General features: G+C 42.6%; 2 protein-coding genes and 1 long non-coding RNA gene across 4 annotated transcripts; 1 reads left to right on the forward strand and 2 right to left on the reverse strand.

The window, feature by feature from the left end:
• Positions 1-854: 854 nt before the first annotated feature.
• On the reverse strand, positions 855-5,877 carry znf319a (zinc finger protein 319a). 2 transcript variants are annotated; one of them, XM_077564361.1, is made up of 2 exons: positions 5,469-5,877; positions 855-4,556 (listed from the first exon to the last, which is right to left on the reverse strand). In XM_077564361.1, the coding sequence occupies exon 2, from the start codon at positions 4,426-4,428 to the stop codon at positions 2,659-2,661; it is 1,770 nt and encodes a 589-aa protein (XP_077420487.1). In that variant the 5' UTR covers positions 4,429-4,556; positions 5,469-5,877; the 3' UTR covers positions 855-2,658. The 2 variants fall into 2 exon arrangements, with proteins under 2 accessions (XP_077420487.1, XP_077420488.1); XM_077564362.1 differs by having other exon boundaries at positions 5,370-5,482.
• Positions 5,878-8,676: 2,799 nt separating this feature from the next.
• On the reverse strand, positions 8,677-26,144 carry jph3a (junctophilin 3a). Its single transcript, XM_077563778.1, has 6 exons — positions 24,854-26,144; positions 16,494-17,274; positions 14,387-14,511; positions 11,851-13,094; positions 10,278-10,368; positions 8,677-10,193 (listed from the first exon to the last, which is right to left on the reverse strand). Exons 1-5 carry the CDS (start codon positions 25,233-25,235, stop codon positions 10,288-10,290), a joined length of 2,613 nt encoding a protein of 870 aa, XP_077419904.1. The 5' UTR covers positions 25,236-26,144; the 3' UTR covers positions 8,677-10,193; positions 10,278-10,287.
• LOC144050479 (uncharacterized) lies at positions 17,349-20,758 on the forward strand. The gene is made up of 3 exons (XR_013293857.1): positions 17,349-19,460; positions 19,560-19,679; positions 20,220-20,758. It is a non-coding gene; the product is annotated as an uncharacterized LOC144050479 (long non-coding RNA).
• Positions 26,145-26,670: the final 526 nt, after the last annotated feature.

Below are 26,670 nucleotides of genomic sequence, written 5' to 3' on the forward strand. Positions count from 1 at the left end.
AACTATACATACCGACCTCATTTCTCATTTTCTGGGCAGCATGTCATAGTGTACTTGGGGGGACGCGTCTTCCTCCTATATAGAGTTGACATGTCATCCCAGTGCTTTTGTGAATTTCCCCAGGGTACCAAGCTTCCCCAAATATTCTAAAAACATGCACGTTAGGTTAAAACTAAATTGTCCACAGGCGTGAATGTGGGTTTGGATCATTGTTTGGTCTGCGTCTCGTGACCAGTCATCTCCAAACGTTTGTGGCAAAAGCGACAGCCAGCACCTCAATGCTTGCTCACTTTGGCTTCTGTGCTCCCGAGTTGTTGAAGTTCGGTCATATGGCTTTGAGGTGCACACACAAATAATGTTAATATACTGATTACTTAACCTTTCTAGTTTTACATTATGAATTTCTAAATAATCATATATCAAGAACTACAGATTTGTTTAAGGAACCTTGTTAGTCAAATCCCAACTTGTCCAAGGCCATCAGATAGCAACACTCTGGAATTCAGTACCTGAGGCGCAATAGGAATTTCACAGTACCCACAAAAACTAATGAAGTGTTCCAGAGAAATGAACTAAATCCTAAGGGGCTCAGTGGCACAACAACATGGGAGTCATTTCAGTATGAAATTATTTTCCAGTAAGTTGTTGGTGTGACTTATATGAAAGACAAAATACATAGCTGTGAAATATGTATATACACTTAAAGAGAGATTTGTACATGGTCGACTTAATAGGTGGTATGATGTGCCTCTGCATTTAGAAACCACCCATTGTAAAACTACATGTCACAACAGTATACACATGATTTGTAATGCCAAAAAAAAAAACAACCATCAACATTCATGAAAACCATATACACTTTGAGATTACTCAGTGTGGTTTATTTAACTTGTCTGTGTACAATATGAACAGGAGTCTAAATGATCTTTTGGGATTTAAAAAGAAGCAGCAGCTAAATTCAAGTGTGAAATGTCTATGACAGCGCAACTCCTCAAATTATTAATTATATATAGGGCAAAAAGTTTGAGATATACAGAAATATCACACTAAAATAACTCACCCATTTCCCCACTTCATCCTCAGAATAAACAAACGTATACGCTGCAGCTTGAAGCTGTGTGGCGTTAAGTACTCAAGTATAGATGAGGAATCTTGGGAGGATTTAACAAGCCACATGACTTAAGTGTACACCTACCACACAGTAATGTGCTATTTTTTATTTTTTACAAATAAACATAATGCTTGATAGTTTATCAGATTAAATGTCATTATCCAAACGGAAACTTAAGTCCTTGCAAAAGACCAGCAAGCTTATCAACAGTAAAAACAAAAAGTAACACAAGCACTACACGTTTTCATTGTTTACATGAGCGCATACACACAATCTATAACAGGGTAGACTATGCAATGAATCAGTAGTTATAAATATTACATTGTGCATTTCTATTGCACATGTCAAGTGTTCTCATGACATGAAGGTATGTGTTAGTTACCAAATGTCATGTTTTAATACAAAGATGCAACAACACGTTTTATAGGACATTGGCTATACACTTCCCACAAATCCACTTGTTTTTTTTCTTCTTGTGGCATTTTTCTAAATAAAACAAACTTATACATAATACAATAGTGATATTAAGTATGATAAATATTTTCATGCACAGACAATGCTATCTAAGGTCTAATTTGTGAACATACACTGCTGCACAGGGCGGACACTGTGCGTGGATGGGAGGGACTCGGCTATTACTGGACATCAACTCAATAAAACAAGATCCGTAAAAAAAGGAAGAAGGGGAAAAAAAGGCACATGGACATCAGGAGTAAAACACATGAGCACACATAGACAGCTGCCTTGCCATCCACAACAGAGTAAACAATTAAAAAAACAAAAATAAATGCAATCACATCACATGCAACATCGGGGTGGGTGGGGGGGGGGGTAATTTTCCCAAACCACTTTATACATCAACCATCCTTTTCACTCTTTACCTTAAATGGGAAGTCAAACCTCCATTTTTAAAAATATATTGTGTTACACAATATGTTATATATGTCTCTCACTAGTCTTAACAGCATTCTGATTAATACTGCGCTTCTGGAATACAAGTTTAGCAACCAAAAATCCACATGTTTGAATCCATCTCAGGGGGCCGCCATTCTGCCACTTGCTGTCAACTGAAAATGACATCAGAGTTACTCAGGTAACAACCAATCATTGCTTCAGAAAAAAGGTGCACCGTGATTGGTTGTTACCTGAGCCTTGAGCAATTGTGATGGCACGTTCGGTTGACAGGAAGTGGCAAAACGGCCGCCCCAGGAGATGGCTAAAAACAGGTGGATTTTGCTGCACAACTTTTATTTCACAAACGCAATATTAAATAGAATGTGTTTAGACTAGTGGGTCTGCATACAACATATTATTGTAAAGAAAACATTTGGGATGACTTCCTTTTAACTACAACTTACTAAAGAATTCCTGATCCAGAGTTTCGCCTTTTTAAGTCACGGAAGGATAATAGAGTCTTAACACCATGAATACTGTACTACAAATCAGGAATCTTCTTCTTCAATAGGCTTGTTAGACGCAACAAAGTTGAGCGCAGAGGCTGCGACACGTTGCTCCGTTTGCTGTCCAGGGATGCAGAATCCCAGCGGTCACGGGATACAGGGCGCTTCGGGGAAACTCTCGCCTTCGGCGGTGTGCTGGACTGTGTGTTCCTGCAGAGCGGCGAGGTCAACAAAACGCTCGCCGCACCACACGCATTTAAACTGAGTCTCCCGCGAGTGCACGCTCTGATGCTTGGCCAAGTGCTCGCGTTGCTTGAAGCTCTTGTCGCAGCTGGCGCACTTGAAAGGTTTCTCCCCGGTGTGGACGCGGCGGTGGCGCTGCAGCTCCGACGAGTACCTGAAGCGTTTCTCACAGTCGGGACATTTCAGCGGTTTCTCGCGGGTCGGGTCACAGCGGTGCTGGACAAACTCTGAGGATGACACAAAGCGCTTGTCACACAGAGAGCATTTCAGCGGCTTCTCTGCGCAGTGAGTGTTTTGGTGGCGCTGCAGCGTGGAGTTCTTTTTGTAACCTTTGCCGCACACGTCGCACTTGTAGGGCTTCTCTACTTCGCCTCCACATTTGTGCCTCAGCAGTTCTCCGGATTGGCTAAAAGACTTCTGGCAAGATGCGCACTTAAACAAGCTTTCCATACCGTGCACCTGCTGATGGTAAAGCAGGTGGGACGGCTGAAGGAAGCCTTTGTCGCAGAGATTACACTTGAAAGGGCGGTCAGCTGGGTTCTTATGAGTGCGACGGTGGCGTACGAGAGCATACTGCTGCTTAAAGCTCATCTGGCACTCCTCGCACTGGAACGGTCGCTCCTCGGAATGAGTGCGTTCATGCTGCCGCAGGTCCGACGGCCGCTTGAAGCTCTTTCCACACGAGCCGCATCGGAAAGGCCGTTCTCCTTCTGGCTGGCATTGATGGTGCAGGAGCTCGGATGACTCCTTGAAGTGCATTTCGCACAAGTTGCATTTGAAAAGGTGCTCGCCTGAATGGGCGTACATGTGGCGCACGAGGTGAGAACGGTGCTTAAAGCTCTTCTCGCACACGGCGCACTTGTACGGCCGCTCGGAGCTGTGAGTGCGCTGGTGGTGTGCCAAATGTGAAGACTGGCTGAAGCTTTTATCACATGTGTCACATTTGTATGGCTTCTCACCTGTGTGGACCCTTTCGTGTCGGGTCAGCTCGGACAAATGCCGGAACGACTTATGGCACACTGAGCACTTGTACGGCCTATCCGGCGCTGAGGCCTCAAAAGCAGGCGGGGACGAGGCACTGATTGCTGCACCGCCACCAGATGTCTCTCCGGTGGAGGGCTGCTGAGGATTGGCCGCCGACGAGGTGGGTGTGACGTTTCCGGATCCGGGACGGTACGTTTTCTCACAAATGGAACACTTCATTGGGTTGTTTCCATTGCCGTGGGAGTTGTGATGCTGGGCCAAGGAAGTGAGCAACGAGAAACCCATCTTACACACGCCACATACAAAAGGCTTCTGTTCCACCTGCACACACTGATGCTCCAGCAGGTCCGTGGCTTGGCTGAAGATCTTCATGCACTGTGTGCACTGAAAAGACCTGTCTTGGGTCACCATGCACTGGTGCTCATGAGGGTTGGCCAGGTGAGATATGTCGTGTCCGCAGGCGCCACACTTATGCACTCTTTCGCCCCCTAGCTGCATAGAGGGCTGTTGAGCTTGCACGACATGCTGCTGGCCCAGTTGCTGCTGTTGCTGCAGAGAGGAATCTGGTTGCAGGACAACGCCATACACGGTGCAGGCCAGCGTGTCCGTTGTCTGGGGAAGTGTGTGAACTACAGCAGGTGGAGCCACTGTGTGCTGCTGCTGCTGTTGCTGCTGCCACGCCTCAGTCATACCTCCACTTTAATATTCAGAGCTCAGGAAGTGAATTTTTAAATGACACAGTGAATAGATTGATGCAGTTTATGACGCGTAATCAGGGTGGTGACCTCTCTGCAGGTTACAGAGATAAGGATGAACACCTGGAGGGATACAAAACAATCGGAGAATTAGGATGTGTGATGCAGGTTGATTAATCCTTACATCGCTCATAAGGAGGTTTATAGGCTGTGAAGGCATGAATAATGACAACATTTTGGTCTGGGAAAATCAAAACACTTAAACATCAGTAATTACTTTCAGACAGGTTTCCTTAACACAAAATGAAACAACATTTTGTTAACAAAATACTATTTTGGTAAACAAGGCGATATTATATCGGTACGCTTTTGGTATGTTAGGACGCGATTTATTAACATCTACATCGGAAAAAGGTCGCTAAACTTGCTATCAAAAAATAGCAACTCTGTCAAGCTGGGCTCAGTTTATTTCCTGAACTAAATCTTTATGCACCAAAATATATTGACGAATTCGCCAAATATGTAACATATGTGCGCTTCATTTTACACAGCTAAAGCTACTAGCAACCTTAAGGTCCATGCAAAACTGCTAACGTAATCGAAATCTTCACCATTTTGAAGCCATAGCTGTAGCTAATAGCTGCGGCAGCTAACAGCTAAGCGCTAGTATGCACCCTTAACGTTACTAAACAAGGGAACCTCCTTTGCTATTATCTCGTACTATCTTGAAATGATTGCCGCTTTCGTTTCCCTCGTACGGGCGTACACTTTATACTGTCTCGTAAAAAACAACAACTGTGCTTTACGACATGGCAAAAGAGCGACTGAAGCGGCGCTGAAAAGCCATCGTCGCTTTGCCCGATTTCGCGTTTTATGAAAGGCCACCATAAGATTGAGTGGTCTAACGTTAGATGAGAGCCTTCATGAAGAACTGACCCCGAAACTAAAGTAGGCCTCCGCCGAGCCGCGGGAAGAATGTCCCCTCTCACATCTGCAAAGGTCACATTCTGCAAACACTCATTCACCAAAACGTACCCGGCTTAGTGATGTTTCTCACTGCTGCCTTCGGACCGGAGCCGACAACGTTCGGCGTAAGTGGGGGTCGGAGGACCGGCGGTGGAGGGGATGCGGTAGAAACTCGACGCCATCCTCCTGCAGATGGACGAACACCGGAAACCACGCAGTGAGCTCAGCTACGATCGCAGCCGCTCCACCAAGCAGTTCCACCAAGGAGGACATAAACAACCGCGGGAAGAGATAACGACTCACAGAGTTTGTCACAAGAACAAGCTAACAAAGACGACGAGGATACTGGAAAGAAATCACAAATGTAGCTTTTACAGCGGAACACCAGGGGGCAGTATTTCAACCAACCAACCGGACCGATTTAAGCTTGGGGTACAGAACACGCAGTCACGAGCCATTTACATACGCATAAACCACACTCACTGCACAATACATTGTAGGGAAAACACACGCACACGCACACGCACACGCACGCACGCACACTCACTCACCTCAAAATAGCACTTGTTTTAAGGGTCATGTTAATGATGTTGCCTTTTCCGTCTCGTGGGTCCTATTTGATAAGGGATTTTGTTATGTCATGTTTTTTTTTGTTTTTTTAATTATTATTTACGTATTCTAACTACAGTAAATACCTAATGACAACAATTTTAAAAACAGTTCTTAACACGAAATGTTATTTCTGCATACAAGAAAAACATTTTGAACTATAAAAAAAGATGCATGATTGAAGCTTATTTTGAACTAAATAACTATGTGTCTGAGTACCCCTTATTTTTTTATCAAATTAAGGCCAAATTTAAAATATCGACCAGCAGCGACCCAAAAATGCTGTCAGAGTTTTACATGCCATCTTTTTGCTCATTGAAACAATTCTCAAAATGTCTCACTTCCAGGTTTAGTTGTGCCCACAAGCAGCACACTTCAAAAAGGTTGATTTCCGAGGCCCCGTGTAGGGAACTTGACCAGACCAGGGTATTTTGCTCTGAGACGATATGCCAACGATGTGCAGCTAATGCCAGTGTTTCCCACATCATGTTAATACTTGGGCGGGCCACCCAAGTAAACTGGCCACCACTGAAGACATTTAATATTTTCAATTTGATGTTTTACTGTTTTTGAATTTACTTATAGGCATATCAATGTGATATAATCATGAGTGTTTAAAAAGAATACAGTGGAGTAATGATTTTGTGAACTTTATTTTATCCTCTCACCATCAAAGCTATTGAAGATAGGAATGTGCATGATGTTATTTAGAGCCTTTTGGCATTGGAGTCTAAAAGTCTGGGGTTAGATCCTAATTGCATCTCTCCCCCAGTCAAGAAGGGGAACTGTATAAAGATGTCTGTTTACCATCAACCTTACACCTTTGTTCAATCTAGGAGATGACATGTCTGACCTTTGTTCGATCATGAGCCAGGAGGAGGAACCTTTTATCTTTTTTGTATAAATGAGTCGATGTTCATACAATTGTCACACACTTGGAATCATCACGTTGCATTCTGATGTGATATTCTGACTGTGTCTTTAGAGGCCTCTAAATAAATTCTTGCAGGAAAACTTCTTCATCAGATCCTGAATACAATTATTTTGGACACGCAAAGATTACATTTAATATAGTAATTTAATATTCCTTCACCACCCAAGACATTTAAAAAAAAATAAAAAATAAAAAAATATATATATATATATATATGTTGTCGCGACCAGATATACCGCATGTAACATTAGTTCGCCGTCACTCACTTGTGGAACATGAGGTTAGAGGAGCCCATCGCAACCCATCGACCCCCCCGAGTCCACCCACCCAAGTAGATTTAAAATCTCTGGGAAACACTGAATGCGCTATATGAATTTGGCTTTGAAAGTGCGCAAATTACTTGAGGTTTCTCCAACAAGCGTCAAGAAAGTAAAACTGAAAGTAAAACTACCTTTTGACAATTCTGAGCTTACATCACAAGTCAAAATGGCGGTCTTACCCGCTGAAATGAACATCTCCGTCCATTGAAAAGCATTGGACTTTAGATCGTTATAATTTGATTTGTGAGGATCATTTCAAAATGTGATGCAATGTTGTTTGACTTCTATAACAATCTGCCTGGTATCCTAGTCACAGGCAAAGGTAATAGAATAAGTTTGTTTTCACCGTGTAAATAATGAGTTTGCATTGCACAAATATCATAAATGCCTGGATGTTCGGAATTGTCTTTAGTATACGTTTGTCAATCATGGGCCTGAACAATGTATGTTTTATTATATTTATAGCAGTATAAAGTAACACATGGCCGTTCACTCTGAACTCTGCTCATACATGCCTGCGTGTGTGTGATCTGGTTCTCTGTGTGGTGTGCAACAATACAGCACATTTAACTTGGAATTTACCATGTGGGATTATAATGTGTTAAAAAAAAAAACGGAAAAAATCTATATAATGTTACAGATTACAATGACATTAGATGCATTTGTGATATTTAAGAAACAGTTAAAATGATAGAAAATATATAAATGTATATATATTTTTTACATTATTTTGAGTTTTCAAGTTTTGACAAGTGTTTTAAAGATTGACATTATATTGATTTGTTTCTTATTAAATAGCTTTTGACTCAAAGGTTTTCTTGTTAGATGGATAAATAAAAAGTGTATATATCTCTACTACATAATGAATCTTTCTGTGTAATTAATTTCCCTTACACAGCTTAATTGCAGAAGATAGTTAACTGTAAATATTCCTGTTAATATGTCATTTGTAGGTAACACTTTATGAGTGATTAGTACTTTTTCCCTCACAGCAAGAATTCTCTGCGTTATGATCTGCAATACTACATCATGCTGTCACTTATATGAAGTCATATGTGAACAAACTGTTATGTAACACTGTGCTTAATGTGTGAGATTCAGTGAGGAGTTAGTAGGCCACAATCCATGACTGTATGGATGTGTTTTCCTGTCTTTCATAAATCTGTAAGAAATTCACCACAACTGTGTCATCAAAGCTAAACACGTTTCAAATGTCAATTGCTAATTTCTGTAAGTGTGAAAACATCCATCCCTCCATTTTCCAAACCGCTTATTCCTATTTGGAACAAAAACAAAATAGAAAAATATCTCCCTTCAGGCTCACGTGTATGTTTATTGTACCACTTTTATCAAGCCAATCTGTTTTTTGTTTTTTAATGGAGACCACAAGCAATAATCACGAGTCATGACATGCTTTAATATTTCAAACATTTTATTATTTTTCTCCACATGAACAATCTCATAAACCAAAGCGTAAGAAAGAGCATGCTCAGGCATGCAATGATGTCACAACATGATGATGCCACAAGGTGCGAAGTATAAAACATATAATAGTAGAGAGTTTGTTTTCATATCATTCATAAACTCAGGACATTTTAGTATCCACTGAGAGTTAAAAGCTAGCGTTTTATTTTACACTGCTCTCCATGTCTCGTGTAGCCTTGTGTTACTGAATAAAAGAGACGAGAAGGAGAGACTTTACAAAGTGACACCAGATTGAGCAGGCTGAACAAACATGCGGAAAAAAATCTCATCCGGCCCAAATAAGTGTCACGAAATGACAACGTAGAAACCCCACCTTCCCATTTTGAGTGGTCCAAAGGGTGACTTAAGAGACAGAGTCAAAACAGTGCATGCCATTCCTGGTTAAGTGGGGAGTGTGTGAGCTGTGTTGAAGGTTATTTGTTTCCTCGCAACCTGGCATCATTGTGTGTTTTGTCGAAATTTACATTGAAATTAATTTGAGAGGGAAACAAAATTAATATGAGGTACTCTGCATTCTCTCTGGCTCACAAAATGTGTCAAACAGGAATAATAATGACACATACACATATCATAGTATAATTAGCGGTCATAACATAACAGTCTGGAGGCTGTACAAAGGGACTGGGCTGAATTATTTGACGTGTCATATGTTGGGTTGCCGTGCGAATGTGTCGATGTACAAGGAGTACTGACATAAAAAATTGCTGACAAAGTTCTTTGAGTATAAATTTAGGCCTTGAAATATGTCGGTGATATAAAAAAAATCACAAATCATAAATAAACCTTTTTTTATTTTTATTTTTTTTTCAAAATCCAAGGATTTGGTTGTGTGGAGTGTGGTGACCTCAAACAAGTGCAACAAGTAGTGATCACTAAGATGGAGTCCAAACAAATGAAGACAAAAATAGTGATGTTAAAGGGATTGACAATGCATTTTAACACCCCGCACAGCCTCATGCAAAAGTTTCAAGTGGGTTTAGAATAAATGAAATAAATAAATATACAAGTATAATGCCTGAGCCCTTTAAATGGATCTACTCTTGCAGCATAGTTCTGTATGTAGCGCATAGTGCGAACAGGGGAATTGAAATTGATAAATGGGGCCGAGATGGGAAAAGCTTGAAAGACAAACTGTTTGTTTTTATGCGCAGTGCGGAATGTGGTGGGAGTTTCATGTTAGTTTCCTATTTTTTTCCCAAGTGGTGGAAAATGGACCAAATCTGCCTGTGGCAGTCCATTTAACAGTATGCAATGGACACCCATGCATATGTGCCCAAAAATGCCACAATCATGTAAAGCTGCGATCTTCACTTTAATGTGAATCTTATTCAATCATCTTTTAATGGTTGCAAGCTCAAAAGAAAAGATTAAAAGGAATGACGTTCATGCAAAAAACTGAAATGGGCCCCCTCACTAAGGCTCTGTATCCGTCATTCAGGCTGTGGGCTACAATGGAATAAGCAGAATATCCATCTTAATAAGTAATAATATATTATACTGCAGTAATCAATATGTCATAGTAGATCATACCTGTGTTAGCTCAAATAAAGAAATGAATGAAAAGAACGGCTACTCCAATATTGAGTAGGATGACCATAACCACCAGAATGGAACTGGAGCCCTAGAAAATGGGAGAGTGAAAAGACAAAATCAGTCCAGTTATCCATGAGGAATGTTTGCATAAAAGTCATTTTCTTGGCTTCATTATCTTTTAACTCTACATAAAGCCTAAACCATGAAAAAAATTAGAGAAAATTCTGAAAAATCCTTTTGTCCTTTTCAACAAACAAACAAAAAATTGAAAATCAACTTCCACATATGTCTTTTGATTTGTGTCATGTTTGAGACATCTAGTCACAATGCTTTGAAGATCCCATAGTATTAAAATGCACTTTAGTGTGGTTTTCGATCAGCGACTTCTTTAGCTTTCTCCTTGTTTATAATATATATGCTTCAAACAGGCAGATTACATTTCCGTGACTTGGTGACGTCAAAAAGACATGAAAGTGGACCCGACCCCGCCCCCTCGTGTTAGTGGCACCGCCTCTGGTAAAGGTTTGTCACACCCACAGAAATTCTACAAGTTGGCTGCTCCTTTTTTTTTTCGCTCTGTGGAGAACAATGGGGAAACAACGGTCAGGAACAAGTGGTTGCTTCCTTCGTCCAAGTCTTTAAGAAGACAGTGGATTAATTTTATTTTTGAAGGACGTGTACCGACAACAGAGCGTGTCTGTTGACACGATTGGAACGATCGTGTAAAAGTGACACGATTGGAACAGATCGTTTTGTTGTTATTGCTGATTTAGGGACAGCAAAACTATTAGATCCAAAGTAAATTTTGACGAATGCATGTCACAGACATGTCTTTTACACATTTGAGAACTATTTTAGTATGTGGAAAAGTTAAATGAGACCTTTAAATTTGTATGTTTATATATACGTTCTTTAACTAAGCATGTTTGCACATTGTCTTAGTTCCTTTCCAGTCTAGCGCCTGCATGCTAACATACAATGGTAAACAGTACCCCTGCGCGTCCTTATAATAAATCGCTTTACACAACCACTTGGCACGAGTGAAAAAAGAGCATTTCTGTTATCACACATATCCTCTGTAAAAACATGCAAAAACATTATGCCAGGGTATTTTAGTGAGCACAACTGTAGTTTCTATAAGTGCATAGGCGTATAAGCTAAGCTAGCTACGACGTACTTTTACCATCACTATCAACACATTGGAGTTCATGGTCATGCTTTGCACTTCACGCACCCATCCACAACACAGCTGGTTGGTTGACTCATTGATTTATATGCCTTTAGTTGTTCAAAACATACGCACTCTTCACATTTATAAGGTAGTACACGGTGTCCATGGACGTGACCGGATGGATTATCTGTGCAATGCATGTGTCATATCATATACGTCAAGGTTGGGGGTGAATTATACTCATGAAATAGAGGGCTCAAAATGTCAGTATTCAATATGATACGTTTGACGTTCTTTTAATCTTAATCAGTTGTTAAAAATGCATAGTTTTGTCTCTCCTGTGTTGCGAATAAATAGTTGCAATTCTAAAACCCAAAACCAAGAAGGAACTGGACTTACTGAGTTTGATTTGAGGGTGAGAAGCTCTCCTTCCTGCTCCAGAGTGATGGGCTGAGACTGAAGCGGCGGGGAGAGTGTGAGGTCTCGATGCAATGGCCAGTCCTCTAGCTCTGCCCCCACATTCAAATTGTCCAGCATCTGGACAGAGTCCACGGATCCCTCTCTGACTGGTCTCAGGCCTCGGGATCGCAGCCTGTTGTTTTTTGGGGCTGGCGATTCCTGAGCCAAGCCTCGAGATATCTGCGATTCCGGACACTGAAGCCTCAAGTCTACTGTGTATTCATTCATCCTTTCCTCATCCTGCTCTGTGAGGCGTGAATGGGCAGGACTCCACCTAAGGGTGCTTTCTGCAGTCCAACCCTCGGTGAGGCCGTCTTGCCTTTGGTCAATTACAGCATGCTCGTTAAGCTTATGGTTGGAGGGATTGTGCTGCTTTTGGTGGTGGTTGGAGAAGACATGCTCTCGAAAGTTGTAAGTGGAGGCAACGTGGTCATTGGGGCTGTGATTGGAGGAGATATAATCTTGGGAGTTGTGATTGGAGGAAGCATGCTCAGAAGTCTTGTGATTGGACATGTTATGTTCCAAGGCCTTGTGATTGGATAAGATGTGTACCTGCCTGTAGTTGGAAGAGGCCTGCTCACAGGCCTTGTGGTTGGTAGAAGAATGATCCCATGTTTTATGATTGGATGATGAGTACTCCCTTGACTTGTGACTGGAAGTGGCATGCTTGGAGGACTTTTGGTTGGACACAGAATGCTCCCATGCTCTGTGGGAAGAAGTGTGCTCCCGGACCTTGTAATTGGAGATTGATTTCTCACGGAGCTTGTGGTTGGTCAGAGGGACAGGATCGTGGCCATTAATCTGTCCCTCCTGTTCTTCTAGTAGAGAGGGTGTCGTTGAGCGGCTGCTACATCCTCGATCCGGGTACATGTCATCCGCCCAGTTGTTTGCGCCCCCTTTCAGGAGGTCCATACCCCGTGCCTCCACCAGCACTTGAATCTCTGAGCCGCCCTGATCATCGACAGCACTCTGTCTCGTGAAGCAAGCATTTCTGGCACGATGGACATGATTGGGTGGGCTGCGGCTTGGACAAATGGGGACACTCAGCACAGGACTGAGATCGGGTGTTATTACAGGCGGTGTCGTGTCCGGAGTACACAGCTCTGGACTGTCTGTTCCGGTGGAGATGACCTCGTGGTCTTTGTCCTTGACTTTTTTATGCTGGGGCTTCTGACATTCAAGCCCTAGGAAAACAGTTGGATAATAACACCAATGAAGTGATTTGGCAGAAACCCACAGTGAACTCATTAGATGGCAAGCGTGTGAGAGAATGTGGGGCAGTGCTGTGTAACAAAAGAAAAGCCGCAAACAAACTGAATTCTGTACAGGCATTCAATCTTCAATAGTATTGAATGGAATAAAACGTTTGATTATGTATCTCTATCTTTATTGCTTTCCCTCTTCAACAGACTTTTATATAACTGACCACATTATTAGGTACACCTGCACAATCCTACTAAATACAATGCAAGCGCCGTATCAAAACTTCTGCCTCTCAGAGGTGGCATATCCAGGTCTAGAAAGTAAAACTGCCACACTTTGGCTTTAGCTCCTGATGCTAGCTAGCTAGCTCCCTAGCAGGTAAACGAGCACCATGGGAGCTAGCTTGCTAGCACCTAGGGCTATAGCCAAACTGTGGCAGGGTTTTTAATTTCTGGACCTGTATTTGTCACCTCTGCTGCCTTTATAACGATAATGTATATCATTGACACTGTGTAGTGTGTACTATTGTGGTTGTAACTTGCAGTAGTGTAGAACTATACTGAGAATTATTCCTAATATTTGGATTTCCTGATTTAGGTTAACAAGGTACAATTTTGGAAACACTGGCGACTACCAATCATTCATATGAAGTTCTTTCTCTCACTCTTTTTTTTTTTTAACGCCTCAGACAGATCATCCAATCATCACGCAGTAGCCTAAGGTCTGGCCCACTGTTCCAAAAAACCCCAGAGATGCTGAGCGTCCGGTGGGCAGAAAAAAGCCCAGCATTTATCCAATAACTGCCCAGTTTTGCGCATTGGAACAACCCACTCTACGAAGCGGTGTCTGACTGTGTAAATAAATAGATAAAAGTGCCGTGGACCTGCAGGGATGAATTAGAAGGAAGTTCTGTGGCAGAGTTTTTACTTTCTGGACCTGGATTCCCCATTCCTGAGCAGATGTGCTGTTGATTCTGTCTCAGCTGTTTGTGTGATCCACAGAAAAGCAACACAACATCAGCTCAGCTTCATTCACCAATTTTGATGCCGTTTTAACGATTATAATTCCTGATTCCATCATAGTTTCCTTGGTCCACTTGTATCTGAAGCAGCCATCTGTCATGTACAATGAACTTTTGTTTTCTCTGCACATTTTTATCTTAATCATTTTACGCTTTAGTGATTTACATGTATTTAGACCGGCATATTTGGCATTATACTAAATGGATAATCGTCACAATCAGAATTATTGGCCAAGTGCATAATCAACTCACCATTGCCGTAGATGTGAAAAGAGGGCGAGAGCTCTTTGGCAGCTATCCGTGACAGGTGACATTCTTCCATAGCTTTCCGTGCAACTCCCTCAGCCGCCTCTGCCTTTCCACGAGCATGGCTCATTCTGGTCACAACAGTTAGAAACATTTTACTCATATGGCTATGTTCACACTGCAGGTCTTAATACTCAATTCCGATTTTTGGGTGAAATCCTATTTTTTTGAGTAAGCGTTCACATTACATATTAATTGCGACCTCAGTCTGTCTGCTGTGTGATTGTAATGCGTCTGTAAAGTGACCCGTATGCGCAAAAGAAGATACGGCGTCACTAACAACGTTGTGTTTGCAGAAGTAAATGCGTATTAACCTCACAAACCAGATTGATAATTGTGATTCACTCAAGGGAGTTCTTCACATTATCATTCTGGAAGAAATCTGTTCGGGATAGGCGGGACATTCTGCACAATACTTCGAGCTGATTGGACGATGCGGCATCTTGTGCACGTTTGTTTTGACCAATCACGGCAACGAATGAAAATATCGTCTTCTGTCTCGTCTTAGGAGAAAATGAAACGAGCCTTTTCGAGCTCATCATTTTACACCCACGGAAAGTTGTGGACGATGGGGAGTTCCGGGTGGGAATGTTTTATTTGACCCACTGAACAGGAGTTGAATTGCCTGGTCATTTCCGTTGAGGACAAGGAAAGCTGATGTCAATAAAGCGCCAGCACTTGGTTTTGTTATTTAACACTCCGCCTCTGACTCCTGTCACTGCTCGCTACAACCTCTCCTAATGATGACGTCACGTCATTGCCGCACATAACAAATGAGCTGTCTGTGTGGCTAAATTACTAATACCACCACAAATATCAACTTTATGCTTAATATTTCAAGTGGGATTAAATTAAAGTCAAATATAAAACCACAACTGTTACTCAAAACAACTTTGCCGATTCACGTACATCACCTGAGTAATGTCCCTGCCCGCGCGGAGTACATATTGGACTTTTGATGAGAGAGGTCGGATATATGCGACCTGGCTGTTCACATCGCGGTCGCATTGCAAAAATTCGGATACGTATCTGATTTAGGACCACATATGAAAGCGACCCAGGTCGGATATGAGAAAAATCGAAATTGAGCCGTTCACACTCACATAAAAAAGTCAGATACAGGTCACATTTGGGCAAAAAAAATACAATCTGAGTCGCATTTCCCTGCAGTGCGAACGTAGCCAATAGACTTCAGAGTTCTGAGAGAAAATGTAAAGGTGTTCTGTCCATCTATTCTTTTATAAACTTAAAATGGACTGACATGCAGTAGACATTTACATGTCGATCCATTTTAAGTGGACCGACACTTAAAAAAAAAAGAGAGTAATATTTACTAGAAAAAAAACCTAGTAACGTTTTTTTCACAAAGTAAATTTTACAAAGAAAATTTTGAGTACACTTTACCGGTTAATTAAAAATAATAATACTAACAATATTTTTTTAACTACTCAAGGGTTGAGGAACGAACCCAGAACTTTCAGGTTGGGATACAGCCACTCTACCACCTGAGCCATACTGCTCCTGCTGCACATTTTCATCCTTGTACCTCCAAGACGTTTTTGGTCTCATTTTGGACCATGCATTATAGTGGCAAACAGCAAGAGTGGCATGACTCAGGTGGTAGAGTGACTGAAGGCCACGAGTTTGTTTCGCATTGCTTGAGTTTTTTTTAAATTAAAAATTGTTGTATATTGAAAAAATATTTTAAAAAAATAACTAAAATGTACTCAAAACTCTCCTTGTAATATTTACTTAGAATTTCTGAGTGAAATTCATTAAATATGACTAATTCTTTTTTTTACAGTGTACACTGATCATCCACCTACTGTGACAACCTCTTTTCAGTGATTCATCACCATAGAAAATACTTTCAATACTTCTTGTTACATCAAATTGCAATTATTGACTCTTTTTTGTTATCAGTGATCTGCTTCACTATTTTTGGGCAGAACAGTAACTCCATAGTAGTTACTATATGGAAGGGTTGGACACGTACTGTACTATTTTAGAGTACATTGTCCAAACCTTCATCCATATAGAAATTATATATTACCTTGACATGGCAATCTCAGATTTTTGCTTGGCAATTTCCGCCGCCTTTTCTGCAGCTTCAACAGCTCGGTCCACCTTTTCTCTGATTTTACTGGCCCTCAGCGGAATCAGGTTCTTGCGTTTGCCGCTCACCAACACGTTCTGCTTGTACTTCCCTTCCTCCTTGGTGCCGTCAGGAAAGGTAGTGCATCCGTACCCATGTCTTTTGTTCCCCGCCCATTCACCTGCGTAGTGAAGTCCATCCGAGCGTCGACCCACCCCCCAGCCAGCCCTGTGGTCGCTCCGCCACTCACCTGCATACATTTCTGTCACAGTTGCATCCACAGGCGTGCCCTGTTCATTCTCACTAGCATTGGAATGGATGTCGGACGCAGCCGAACTGACCGTACTCATGCCAGCCTCGCTGCAGAAGGAACTTTGCTTGCTCAGCTGACTGGCAAGAGAACTTTTAGATTCCGAGCGGCGTAGCTTCAGGCCGCTCAGGATGGACTGCCGGAAGCGACCTTTCCTCTTTCTTTGGCGGTCGGCGTCACTTGGAGCAGTTAGAGCGAACCCTCCTCGGCCCACAGGGCTGCCAGCCAGCCCGGCCACCACCCCATCCGTGGGCGTATTGGCCACGCTGTCCTCAAGCACAGCCGGGGGTCCGTGACTGTGCTCAGACCGGAGGGAGTTTATGGACGTTCGCAGAGGGAAGAGGATGACGGCCGCCATGCCGTATGGCACGCTCTGCCGCACACCGTAGCCGTGACGCATTCCGCCCAGCCACTGGCCCTGGTAGGTTCCTGGACCAGACAGAGACATGAGTCACAAGTCAAGCAAGTATGGCTTTCTTTTATTACTTCATAACTCTCACGACCTGCTCTTTTTCTACAAACATAAACCTAACTGCACCTTATATGCTACAGTATATGGTTCCCTTTGAAAAGTTGTATTTGTAAATGCTCTTGTGTAATGCACAGTATGTGAGCTAATTGTAGTATCGTCATTACTTTTCAACTACAAGTTAGTCAAACTTCAAGAGTAAAAAGTAGAATGGGAAGCTGTGTTTTCAGCTCTGGTGTGGAAGTTAAGACAGTCTATATAGTTAGGGCCGACTCAGATACTAACATTATTATCATTTTTTAAAGTGTTGTATAGTAGTAGACTTAACAGCAGTACTGTTAATATTAATCACATAACAATTATGAGACACTATTTCTCTATTTGGTATCACTATTGAGGCTCCTCAAGTTATTTATCTTTCGCCTTCTGCTACCTTTCGCCCAACCTGTTGAGGCAGGTGGTCACTCCACACTTGTCTAGGTTTTGTTCAAGGTTTCTGCCATTAGAGGAGAGTTTGTTTATGTTGCGATTTGTTAGGTCTCAATACTTTAAGCCACAGAATGTCTCTCAACCTGTTAAAGTATACAAAAGCTTTTAGTATGGAGAAGTAAACATTTTCCAGGGGCTCTTGTGATGAGAAGTGTTGAAGCAGATCTAGTTTCGGGCAAAAAACAACAACAACCCACATCCCACTCTTCAGCTTTGCAACCAATTCATTTCATTTACTGGACATCTCAGCCAGTTTCTCGCAGTAAGAAGTGTAAGAGGTGACCTGCAAATCAATATTAATATGCATGCTGATGACCTCAGAGAGAAAAATGTTAACACCAAGATGTCAAATCAGCCAAAAATGAAATCCTGTGATTTAGGTCACATTTGCCTGGCACAACTGTGCTGCATTAAAGATGAATTCACTTTATTAAACTCACTTTAAACTAATTGTGTATGCATTATACAGTTGGCCAGTGTGTTTTTTTTTTTTTTGTTATGATTTGTCTACTCTTATGTCCCTTTTACAGATTTGTTCCCCAGGTACATCCAAGTTTATGCTACTGCATATTGCAGTCAAATATTTCTAACAGACCCATAATATCAAAACATAGCTCATAATGAAGCTGCTGTGTTTATTAAGTCGACTATACTGCAGTAAATGGGCACTAAAAGGGAACATGTTACATTGATTGTATAGCGAGCGATAGAAGAACAAGGAGGGTCTGTGGCCTTGTTTTCTCAGAGGACCACAGTTCGGTTAGATCGGTGTATAATTAGTATGTAGTATTGGGACACAGAACGTGTCCCAATTACAGTATATCTTATATTAATTTCCAATTAGGTCACACAAACAGGATGCAGAAAAGTAACCCTAAAAGAACGCAAACATTGGAGGACATAAAGAAATAAGCATTAATAATGGTTACTGTACTTTACAGGGTTCCTCAAAAGAATTATTTTTAATGACCATTTAGACCTAAAAAAGAAACGTGCCACAATTTAAATACATTTAAAATTATTAAAATCTATTAGTCTGAAAAAGGTTTCAAAGCCATCTAGTCACAGCCATTATTACTATATTAATAAAAGTGCTACACAAATTTGGTTCATGATGATAATTTTATATTTAAAAGTATTTAAAAAATATAAAGTAGGAGTGGAGTGATCAGCCAAGACCAGGAGTGTCATAAGGTGGAAGTATTTATTTATTTATTTTTTATGCATGTTTATATAATTTTACTTTTTCTTGTTTCATTTTAGTGATTTTTTTTATTGCTGTTCTGTTTTGGTTGCAGAGCATTTGTGTTTTTAATGGACTTCAAACTTGGACAATTGACAGCCTAATAAACCACGTTTGCCTGTACCTGTGCAGCTCTGGCCCTCCCCAACCAGTCTTCCTTTTAACCAATCAGTGGCTTGCGCAGTGCCTTTTTAAAGACCAGGTAGATGGACGTGGGGGTGGAAACGGACGGAGGAACAGGGGAAACAGACGGAGGAACAAGGAGTAGACGGGGAGGGGAATGGGAGAGCGGACGACGCACCGACCGGCAAAGAGGACAGATGACGGCAACCTGTCTGGAGGCTGCTGCGAGGACTGGGAGGTGTCACAGCGCTGCATAACCGCAGGGGCAGTGCGAGGAGCTCTGCCTGGGCGGTGAGTATCCCAACTGATGACACATGATGGCCTGACGAAACCACAACATTAGACGCGGATTGCTGGCCCTTGTACAGCCTGGTGTGCATATTCCTATAGGCCTTGCCTGACCGCGGTTGCACCCGAGGAGACACGTCGAGGCCGGACCCCCGCCCGAGAGACTTCCCGCGACCCTCACTGCCTGGCCTGCACAGTTGAGGAGGAGGCTCTAACCCAGGGGTGGGCAAACTTTTTGACTTGCGGGCCACAATGGGTTTGAAATTTGGACAGATGGGCCGGACCAGGAGCATTTGGACCTCATAGCACAGTAAAAACACACAGATAAATGTACAACCCAATTTACTTATAGTGTGCACTTAGGACTGCGTTTTTCAAATGTGCAAAATCCACATATTTAAAACAGCTTTTCCAATAGCTTCATTTTTATTGTTTTAGCTCAACTTTTGCTGTGTTTTTATGCTTTGTAAAGTGACCTTGGGTGTTCTGAAAGGTGCTGTTTTTAAATGAAATGTATTATTATTATTATTATGATTATTATAAAATAGCCCTAAACCAGGTAGTACGTTTGCCTCAATGAATATGCAAGATGCGGCATTTACACACTATTTGGCAAAGTGGGAGGAGAAATGTAAATAGATTATAATAGCACATACACTGTGATCTGTCAAACCTGGTGACTGCATCTATTATTAATAGATTTCAATTCAAGGCGTAAAGTTAAAGAATTTTTTTCCATTGGCCCACCCATTTTTAACCCAGGCCCACAGTACGTGTGACACGTGGCTGCATGATAGCCGCTGCTGCCTGTCACGCGCTGAGGACAAAGCGCGTACATCCAATCCGTCTCTGACCACTTTTCCATCTCCGTGGGGGACGCATAGCACACGGTGTTTGTGCAGCAGCTCAAAAAGAAGCCAAAAGCCAACGAGGAAACGCTCATAGAAGTGCTCGACGCACGCCCCGGGGATGTCTTCACCAATATCAACAGTCTCCTGCATGCACGCTCCTCACCTCACCCATGACAACATGTAGAAAGACTATCTTCAGCTGTCAAAAGTATCAAAACACCCAACAGTGCCACAATGTTGACTGATAGACTCTTTGTCCCTGCTTTCTTTCAAAAAATAATTGACCGATTCTCTGGACTATCAGGACATTATTGCTGTGTTCAACACAAAACCCTGCCGTCTCCTGCTGTAAATGTCCAAATCCAGGAAGAATTGTATTTTATGAATCAGTTATCTTGAGTTAAGCTTACTGCCATTCTCCCGTTTATTTTAATAAATTGCAAACGTTGTTATGAATGTGCCCTGCGTATCTTTCTGTCCCCTTTCTGTGCGTAAATGAGCTTATCAGTGAGACCCTAACCCAGTGATCATATTTTCCGGGTGTGTAGAAGTTACACAGCAGTGACTCTGGTGTAAAACATAATCTGCACAGGAGTCTGAGGGAAGTGGATCCCAACACCAGTTATCCACTGCTCGTACTGCTGCAGCTGGAGAGCGCGTTCTCCAGCTGCACCCGTCACTCACAGCAGTCCTTCACTTTACGTGAGACCGCGCCAGCGATTTTATTTTCTGCGCCCTCGTAATTAAAGAAGCGAAATAACGCCATAAAAAGTGTGTGTTAAGAGCGGCAACTTAATTGCTGTCCTTGGTACCCGCGGTAAAGCACTATTAGGGACGTGAAGGGATTTTTTTTGGGGGGATATTTTCTCTGGCCCACCCATTTTTCCTCAGGCCCACCCACAATAAAAATTTTGGTGCCGCGGCTGGCGCCACCTATTGGTGAAACGCGGGCATTGCAGGGACAAAATTAAATTAATAAGATAAGATCCACTGATTGTCACACCCATCTAAGTGGGGTGAAATTTGTTCTCCGCATTTGACCCATCCCCTGAGGGAGCGGTGAGCAGCAGCAGCGCTGCGCTCGGGAATCATGTGGTGATCTAACCTCCCAATTCCAACCCTTAATGCTGAGTGTCAAGCAGAGTGGCAATCGGTCCCATTTTTATAGTCTTTGGTATGACCCGGACGGGAATTGAACCCACGACCTCCCAGTCTCAGGGCGGATACTCTAACCACTCGCCCACTGAGCTGGAGAAAAAAAAAAAAAGATTTTGAATTTTTTTCTAGCCTTATTGGATAAATTCAGCGGGCCGGATTAAAACGCATAACGGGCCGTATTTGGCCCGCGGGCCGGGGTTTGCCCAGGTCTGCTCTAACCCCTGCACTTTTTATGGAAGAAACTGATTTTAACTTGCTCTTTCCTTTTGAGGATTTTTTTATTGTTTTATTTTGGTTTTTAATTTTCTAAATGCCCATTTTTAGTGGGTTTCAGTTTTTAAATGTTTTATCCTGTTTTTGCTATTGGGCCCCACCTGGTGCCCAAAATAAATAGTCACTTGAACCCATTGTGTGCATCTCATTGGTCTTTCAGCGTGCTCTCCACCTGATAAATTCAAAACATTTTAACACATTCCCTGCAATAACCATTTAAGATATTTTTCCATTTCATAATTATTCACCCGCTCCCTATGTGATAAAACCTCACAGGAGTCCATGAAAGAACCCAGAATGACATCCAAAGAACTAGACTTCTCTTTGGCCTCAGTCAAGTGTCCATGATTCAACCATAAGGAAGGCAAGCACTGTGCAAAAATGGCATCAAAAAGAGAATACCGGGACAAAAAAAAAAATACTGCTCACAAAAAAGAACAGAAAGACTAAAAAACAAACTTATTTGTAAAGACTTTTGGTGAAAGATTCTGTGAACTATAATGAGACAAAAGTTGTTGTTTTTTAAGATATGCATTATACGTCTGGTCTATAAAAAAAAAACCCACACACATTTAATAAAAAGAACAGTCAAACTGTGAATTCTGTTGAGTCCATGAAAGAACCCAGAATGACATCCAAAGAACTACACTTCTCTTTGGTCTCATGCAATTAAGTGTTCATAAACTTCTGCTTTACTGATGTTATGGGAAAGTTAATTACAGTCACTCAGTGGCACCACCTGTTATTTTATCAAGATGAAAAAAAAGTCAATTTGAGGAGCTGCACTCATTTGTTCCATGTGTACAGCACACCCAGTTACTAATTGGGGCTCTGCATAAACTTAAGCCAATATTTTTGGAAATACCGTAATTATTATGCCACAGAAGGAACACTCTGCCTGTCACATATTTTATGGTGGTAAGAACTGATGTACAAATTTTCGGGAACCACTGCAAGCTCACTTGTTAGATTGGCAGAATGATTCTTGACCAAAAATATTCTTCTCAAAAAGAAAAGTTGTTTTGTGGTTCCTTGATCTTCTTAATGAATGAATGTTGCATACTTCACATAAAACTGTTTTAACTGCAACACTCACACTTGTGGCTTGGTGTAGATTAGAAAGTAATTTTATCATACTGAGGCCTGTTTCTCTTACAGTATTTTGGTTACTTTATCCAGCTACATGAGAGGGGCCAAACTTGAATTAGCTCTCAGTATGATGCAGGGTATTGCAGTCCATTGCAAGCATACTGTGATGAGAATACTGTTTGATTAATGACTTTCTAAAATTTCTATATTACCCAGAACTGCAAACAAACACACAACAAAAAATATATAGGACAGTGTAACGATAGACTTCTACAAACGTGTGTGTGTGTATATAAATACATGTCAATAAGATAGCGTTTGAGGTTATTGCCTAATTGTCCGTAACGTAACCAGGAGCTGTCTGTGGTGCTGAAAACAAGCAAGCTCGAGCTGTGCGGGCCTGCGCACGAGGCCTCCAATTCATGTCTGTTTTGGCTCTCCTGTGTGTTGTGTGCCTCGATTTACTGGCTTGGAGAAAATGTGTCAGCTCGTGCATGCTGAATTCCTCAGTCGGCGGTCCTCCACGTGAGCGGAAGACTGGGCCAGGCGTGTTATGTGACGCAGTGCCCCCCATCTCGCATTCAGCGTCTAGTTTATATTTCCTGTGTTAGAGCTTTGTGTAACAGAAAATTGACAAGAAACACCCTCTTTGAATTACACAAGGCTGTATTCTCCTCCATCACTTAGTGAACTCCAACATTCTTCTTTGCTCGGCCTGGGTTGCATCACTCATTAAGGGGCCTAAATTAGAAGTAAGCAGGGAAAAGACCGATGGCGGGGTGGGGTGTTGGGGGGGCAAACAGCCAATCAGACTGCATGAGAGCCGCGCTGTGGTCTCTAGTGACACGCTGACCTGATGTCTTTGCGTTACCATGGCAACTTTGCAGCACAGAGGGTGTGACGCTGAGCAGATAAGGGGTGTGTTTGTGTTGACTTTTTTGTTGTTGTCTTTTTTCCTATATTAGCTATTTTATCATGAAAGGTGAGGTCTTTAGTTTTCACTCAGAAATAAACACTTCTTAAACACTGGATGTATACACATGTAATTCTTCTCAATCAACACCACTGGGCTTCTGTTAATGTGCGGTGGTGATTTTGTATGCTTTTTTATCCATCTCAGGGACAGGGGGTTTTGCTACTTGCTGTCAACTGAAAATGACATTACACCACCAATCATGGCTCACCTGTTTTCTGACTTTGGTCATGTGACATTCGCAAATTAAGACATGATTGGTCGTTACCTGAGCCCTGAGCAACTGTGATGTCATTTTTAGCGGACAGCCAGTGGCAAAATGGCCGCCCCTGAGGTGGATTAAAAACGGGTGGATTTTGCTGCTGAACATCAGAGGTGGCAAATCCAGGTTCAGAAAGTAAAAACCCTGCCACAGTTTGGCTTTAGCCTCATTTGCTAGCTAGCTAGCTCCCTAGCAGATAACCGAGCACGTGGGGAGCTAGCTAGGGAGCTCGCTAGCTAGCACCTGGGTCTAAAGCCAAACTGTGGCAGGGTTTTTACTTTTTGGATTTGCCACCTCTGCTGAACATACAGTATTATTGGCAGAACATTTTTGACTTGACTTCCCTTTTAAACTATCTAACGTATGTTTTATAATTGTAATTTGACAGAATGCCGGAGAAGACCTAGGCAAGCACGAGAACACATAAAAACCACATGGGTAAGCCAGGAGGGAAGATTTGAAGTCAAAACCTCAGAACTGTGCGGTGAATGTGCTAAGAATGCACCGTGCTTGCAATCAGAGGTGGCAAATCCAGGTCCAGAAAGAAACCCTGACACAGTTTGGCTTTAGACCCTTGTGCTAGCTAGCTCCCTTGCAGGTAAATGAGCACCCGGGTAGCTAGCTAGCTAGTATCTGGGGCTAAAGCCAAACTGTGGCAGGTTTTTTACTTTCTAGACTTGGATTTGCCACCTCTGTTCGCAATTGATCAACTTGCTACCTGCAATTTATTGTATTATCAGTTGCAGAGAGACTGCATCAGAATGATGACGAGACTCTAAATCAGCTTTACCTCCATCAGAATAGGTTTCAGTTCCGTATCCATCCTGGAGGCCGTTGCTCCACGTTCCCTCGTAGCGGGCGCCACTGGCCGTGCTCTCCAGCTGTCCGTAGCGACCTTTAAACCCTTGCGTCCACTCCCCTCTATAATCCCAGCGGCCCTTGCTCTCCACTCCAATGCCATGCCGCTTACCTTGCGCCCAGGTACCCTGATAGCTGTTCCCACTGGGCCACGTGTACACACCCAGGACCTCAAAGCCGTGACTCCATGCCCCTGCGTACTCGCCCTGACCCTGTGGCCCTGTGCATACCCCTCTGCCGTGGGCTTTTCCCTGCTCCCACCCCCCACAGTACGACCCCCCATCATCAAAGTCAAACCTGCCTCCAGTGGACATGCATGAAACAGGTTTAGGCAAATCCTTAGAATGTCAAGAAAAAGAAATGCAAAGGCTGAGTTTACAAAGAAGTAGCAAGAAGGGAGGAGGCCTTGTTTGAATCAGGTAGCAGGGAGGCACAGGCCCCTGACTTCCTTGGCTCCAAATGTGGAATCCAGTTTCCTTTTAGGAATGACAGCAAGGCCTTGTGAGCATCGTCTATGATGTAGAAGAAATCTTAGCTTCAGTAATGAGGCTGGAGCAATGAAGACTGTTGTTGTACGTGTTCGTTCTCATGGGCAAGCAAGCTAACGTGCTCCTCATTGTCGCCCAATGCCTCGAGCCGAGCTCGCCGGCCTGCGTCTCAGTCATGCGGGGAGGCTCCCCAGACAAGCGAGGGTTAGGCTTTTCCACCAGTGCCACAGGCCTACAGAGCAACGGCGGCAGCAGCAATCGAGCTCGGCTCAATTAGCTATTCGAGCATCCCAGCATCTCTCCTGCACCGGCAGACATGCAGACATGAAGCCGAGATCCAACCGCATTGGTACGTCATTCAGAGAAAAATTAAAAAGCAAAAAGTGGAAGCGATTTCTCTGTAGCATGGCCTGAAAAACAATTAGGCTACAATCCGAGTCGCTACAGCACAGACTCAGAGGCCAAAGCGAAGTGGAGTGTGATCATCTCCTGTTTCTTTCCCCTCTCCACTCTGCACAGGAGCCTCTCTCCTTAGGGTGTCAAGAGATGCAGAAAAAAAATATTCCTCTCTATTGTCCTCTCCGTCCCAGAGTCCTCCTAAACCAGAATATTTGTCATACCCTTCAATTCCACCAGGTCATCTGCCATTCTCTTGATTTTTGGCCTCTCACTATATTTCTCTTTCTATCTCTCGTCTCTTGTATCTACTCATTACAGGACTGTTCCACCCCAGCCAATACCCCTCCCCCACATGCACACATACACGCTCCTTCTCTCGGCTCTTAAAGAGATAGAGACCGAAGGATGGTGCCAATAGCAGCATGCACGGAACTCTATGCTCTCTCCCTTTGGGGATACCGCCTGCTTTTCCTGATTATCCAGCCTCATTTTACTCGCTCCCTCTGTTTCCCTGAAATCTGGGTGGTCAGCAAACTGCTACCTTGATAGCTGGTGGTTGGTAAGGTCAGTGATCTTGTGCCACTATCTCCTCAGCAATATCCTTTTTGGAACCAGTGGACAACATCCGTCAATTCAGTGGGCTTTAATGAGTAGTACTACATTGGCCCAGATTGACCTTTATGATAATCAAAAATCCACGTCGGCATGATCACAGTCCAACTGCCACAATACAGTATTTACGTTGCAATCAATTTAGAAACGGATTTTGAACTTAATACAAAGAGCATAAGGACGACAGAGTGGGAAGATATAATACAACAATGTCATCAAGTGTTTGCTTAAGTGGGATGTCAGACTGGCA

Source organism: Vanacampus margaritifer, chromosome 4, assembly GCF_051991255.1.
Source record: "Vanacampus margaritifer isolate UIUO_Vmar chromosome 4, RoL_Vmar_1.0, whole genome shotgun sequence".
NCBI lineage: Eukaryota > Metazoa > Chordata > Actinopteri > Syngnathiformes > Syngnathidae > Vanacampus > Vanacampus margaritifer.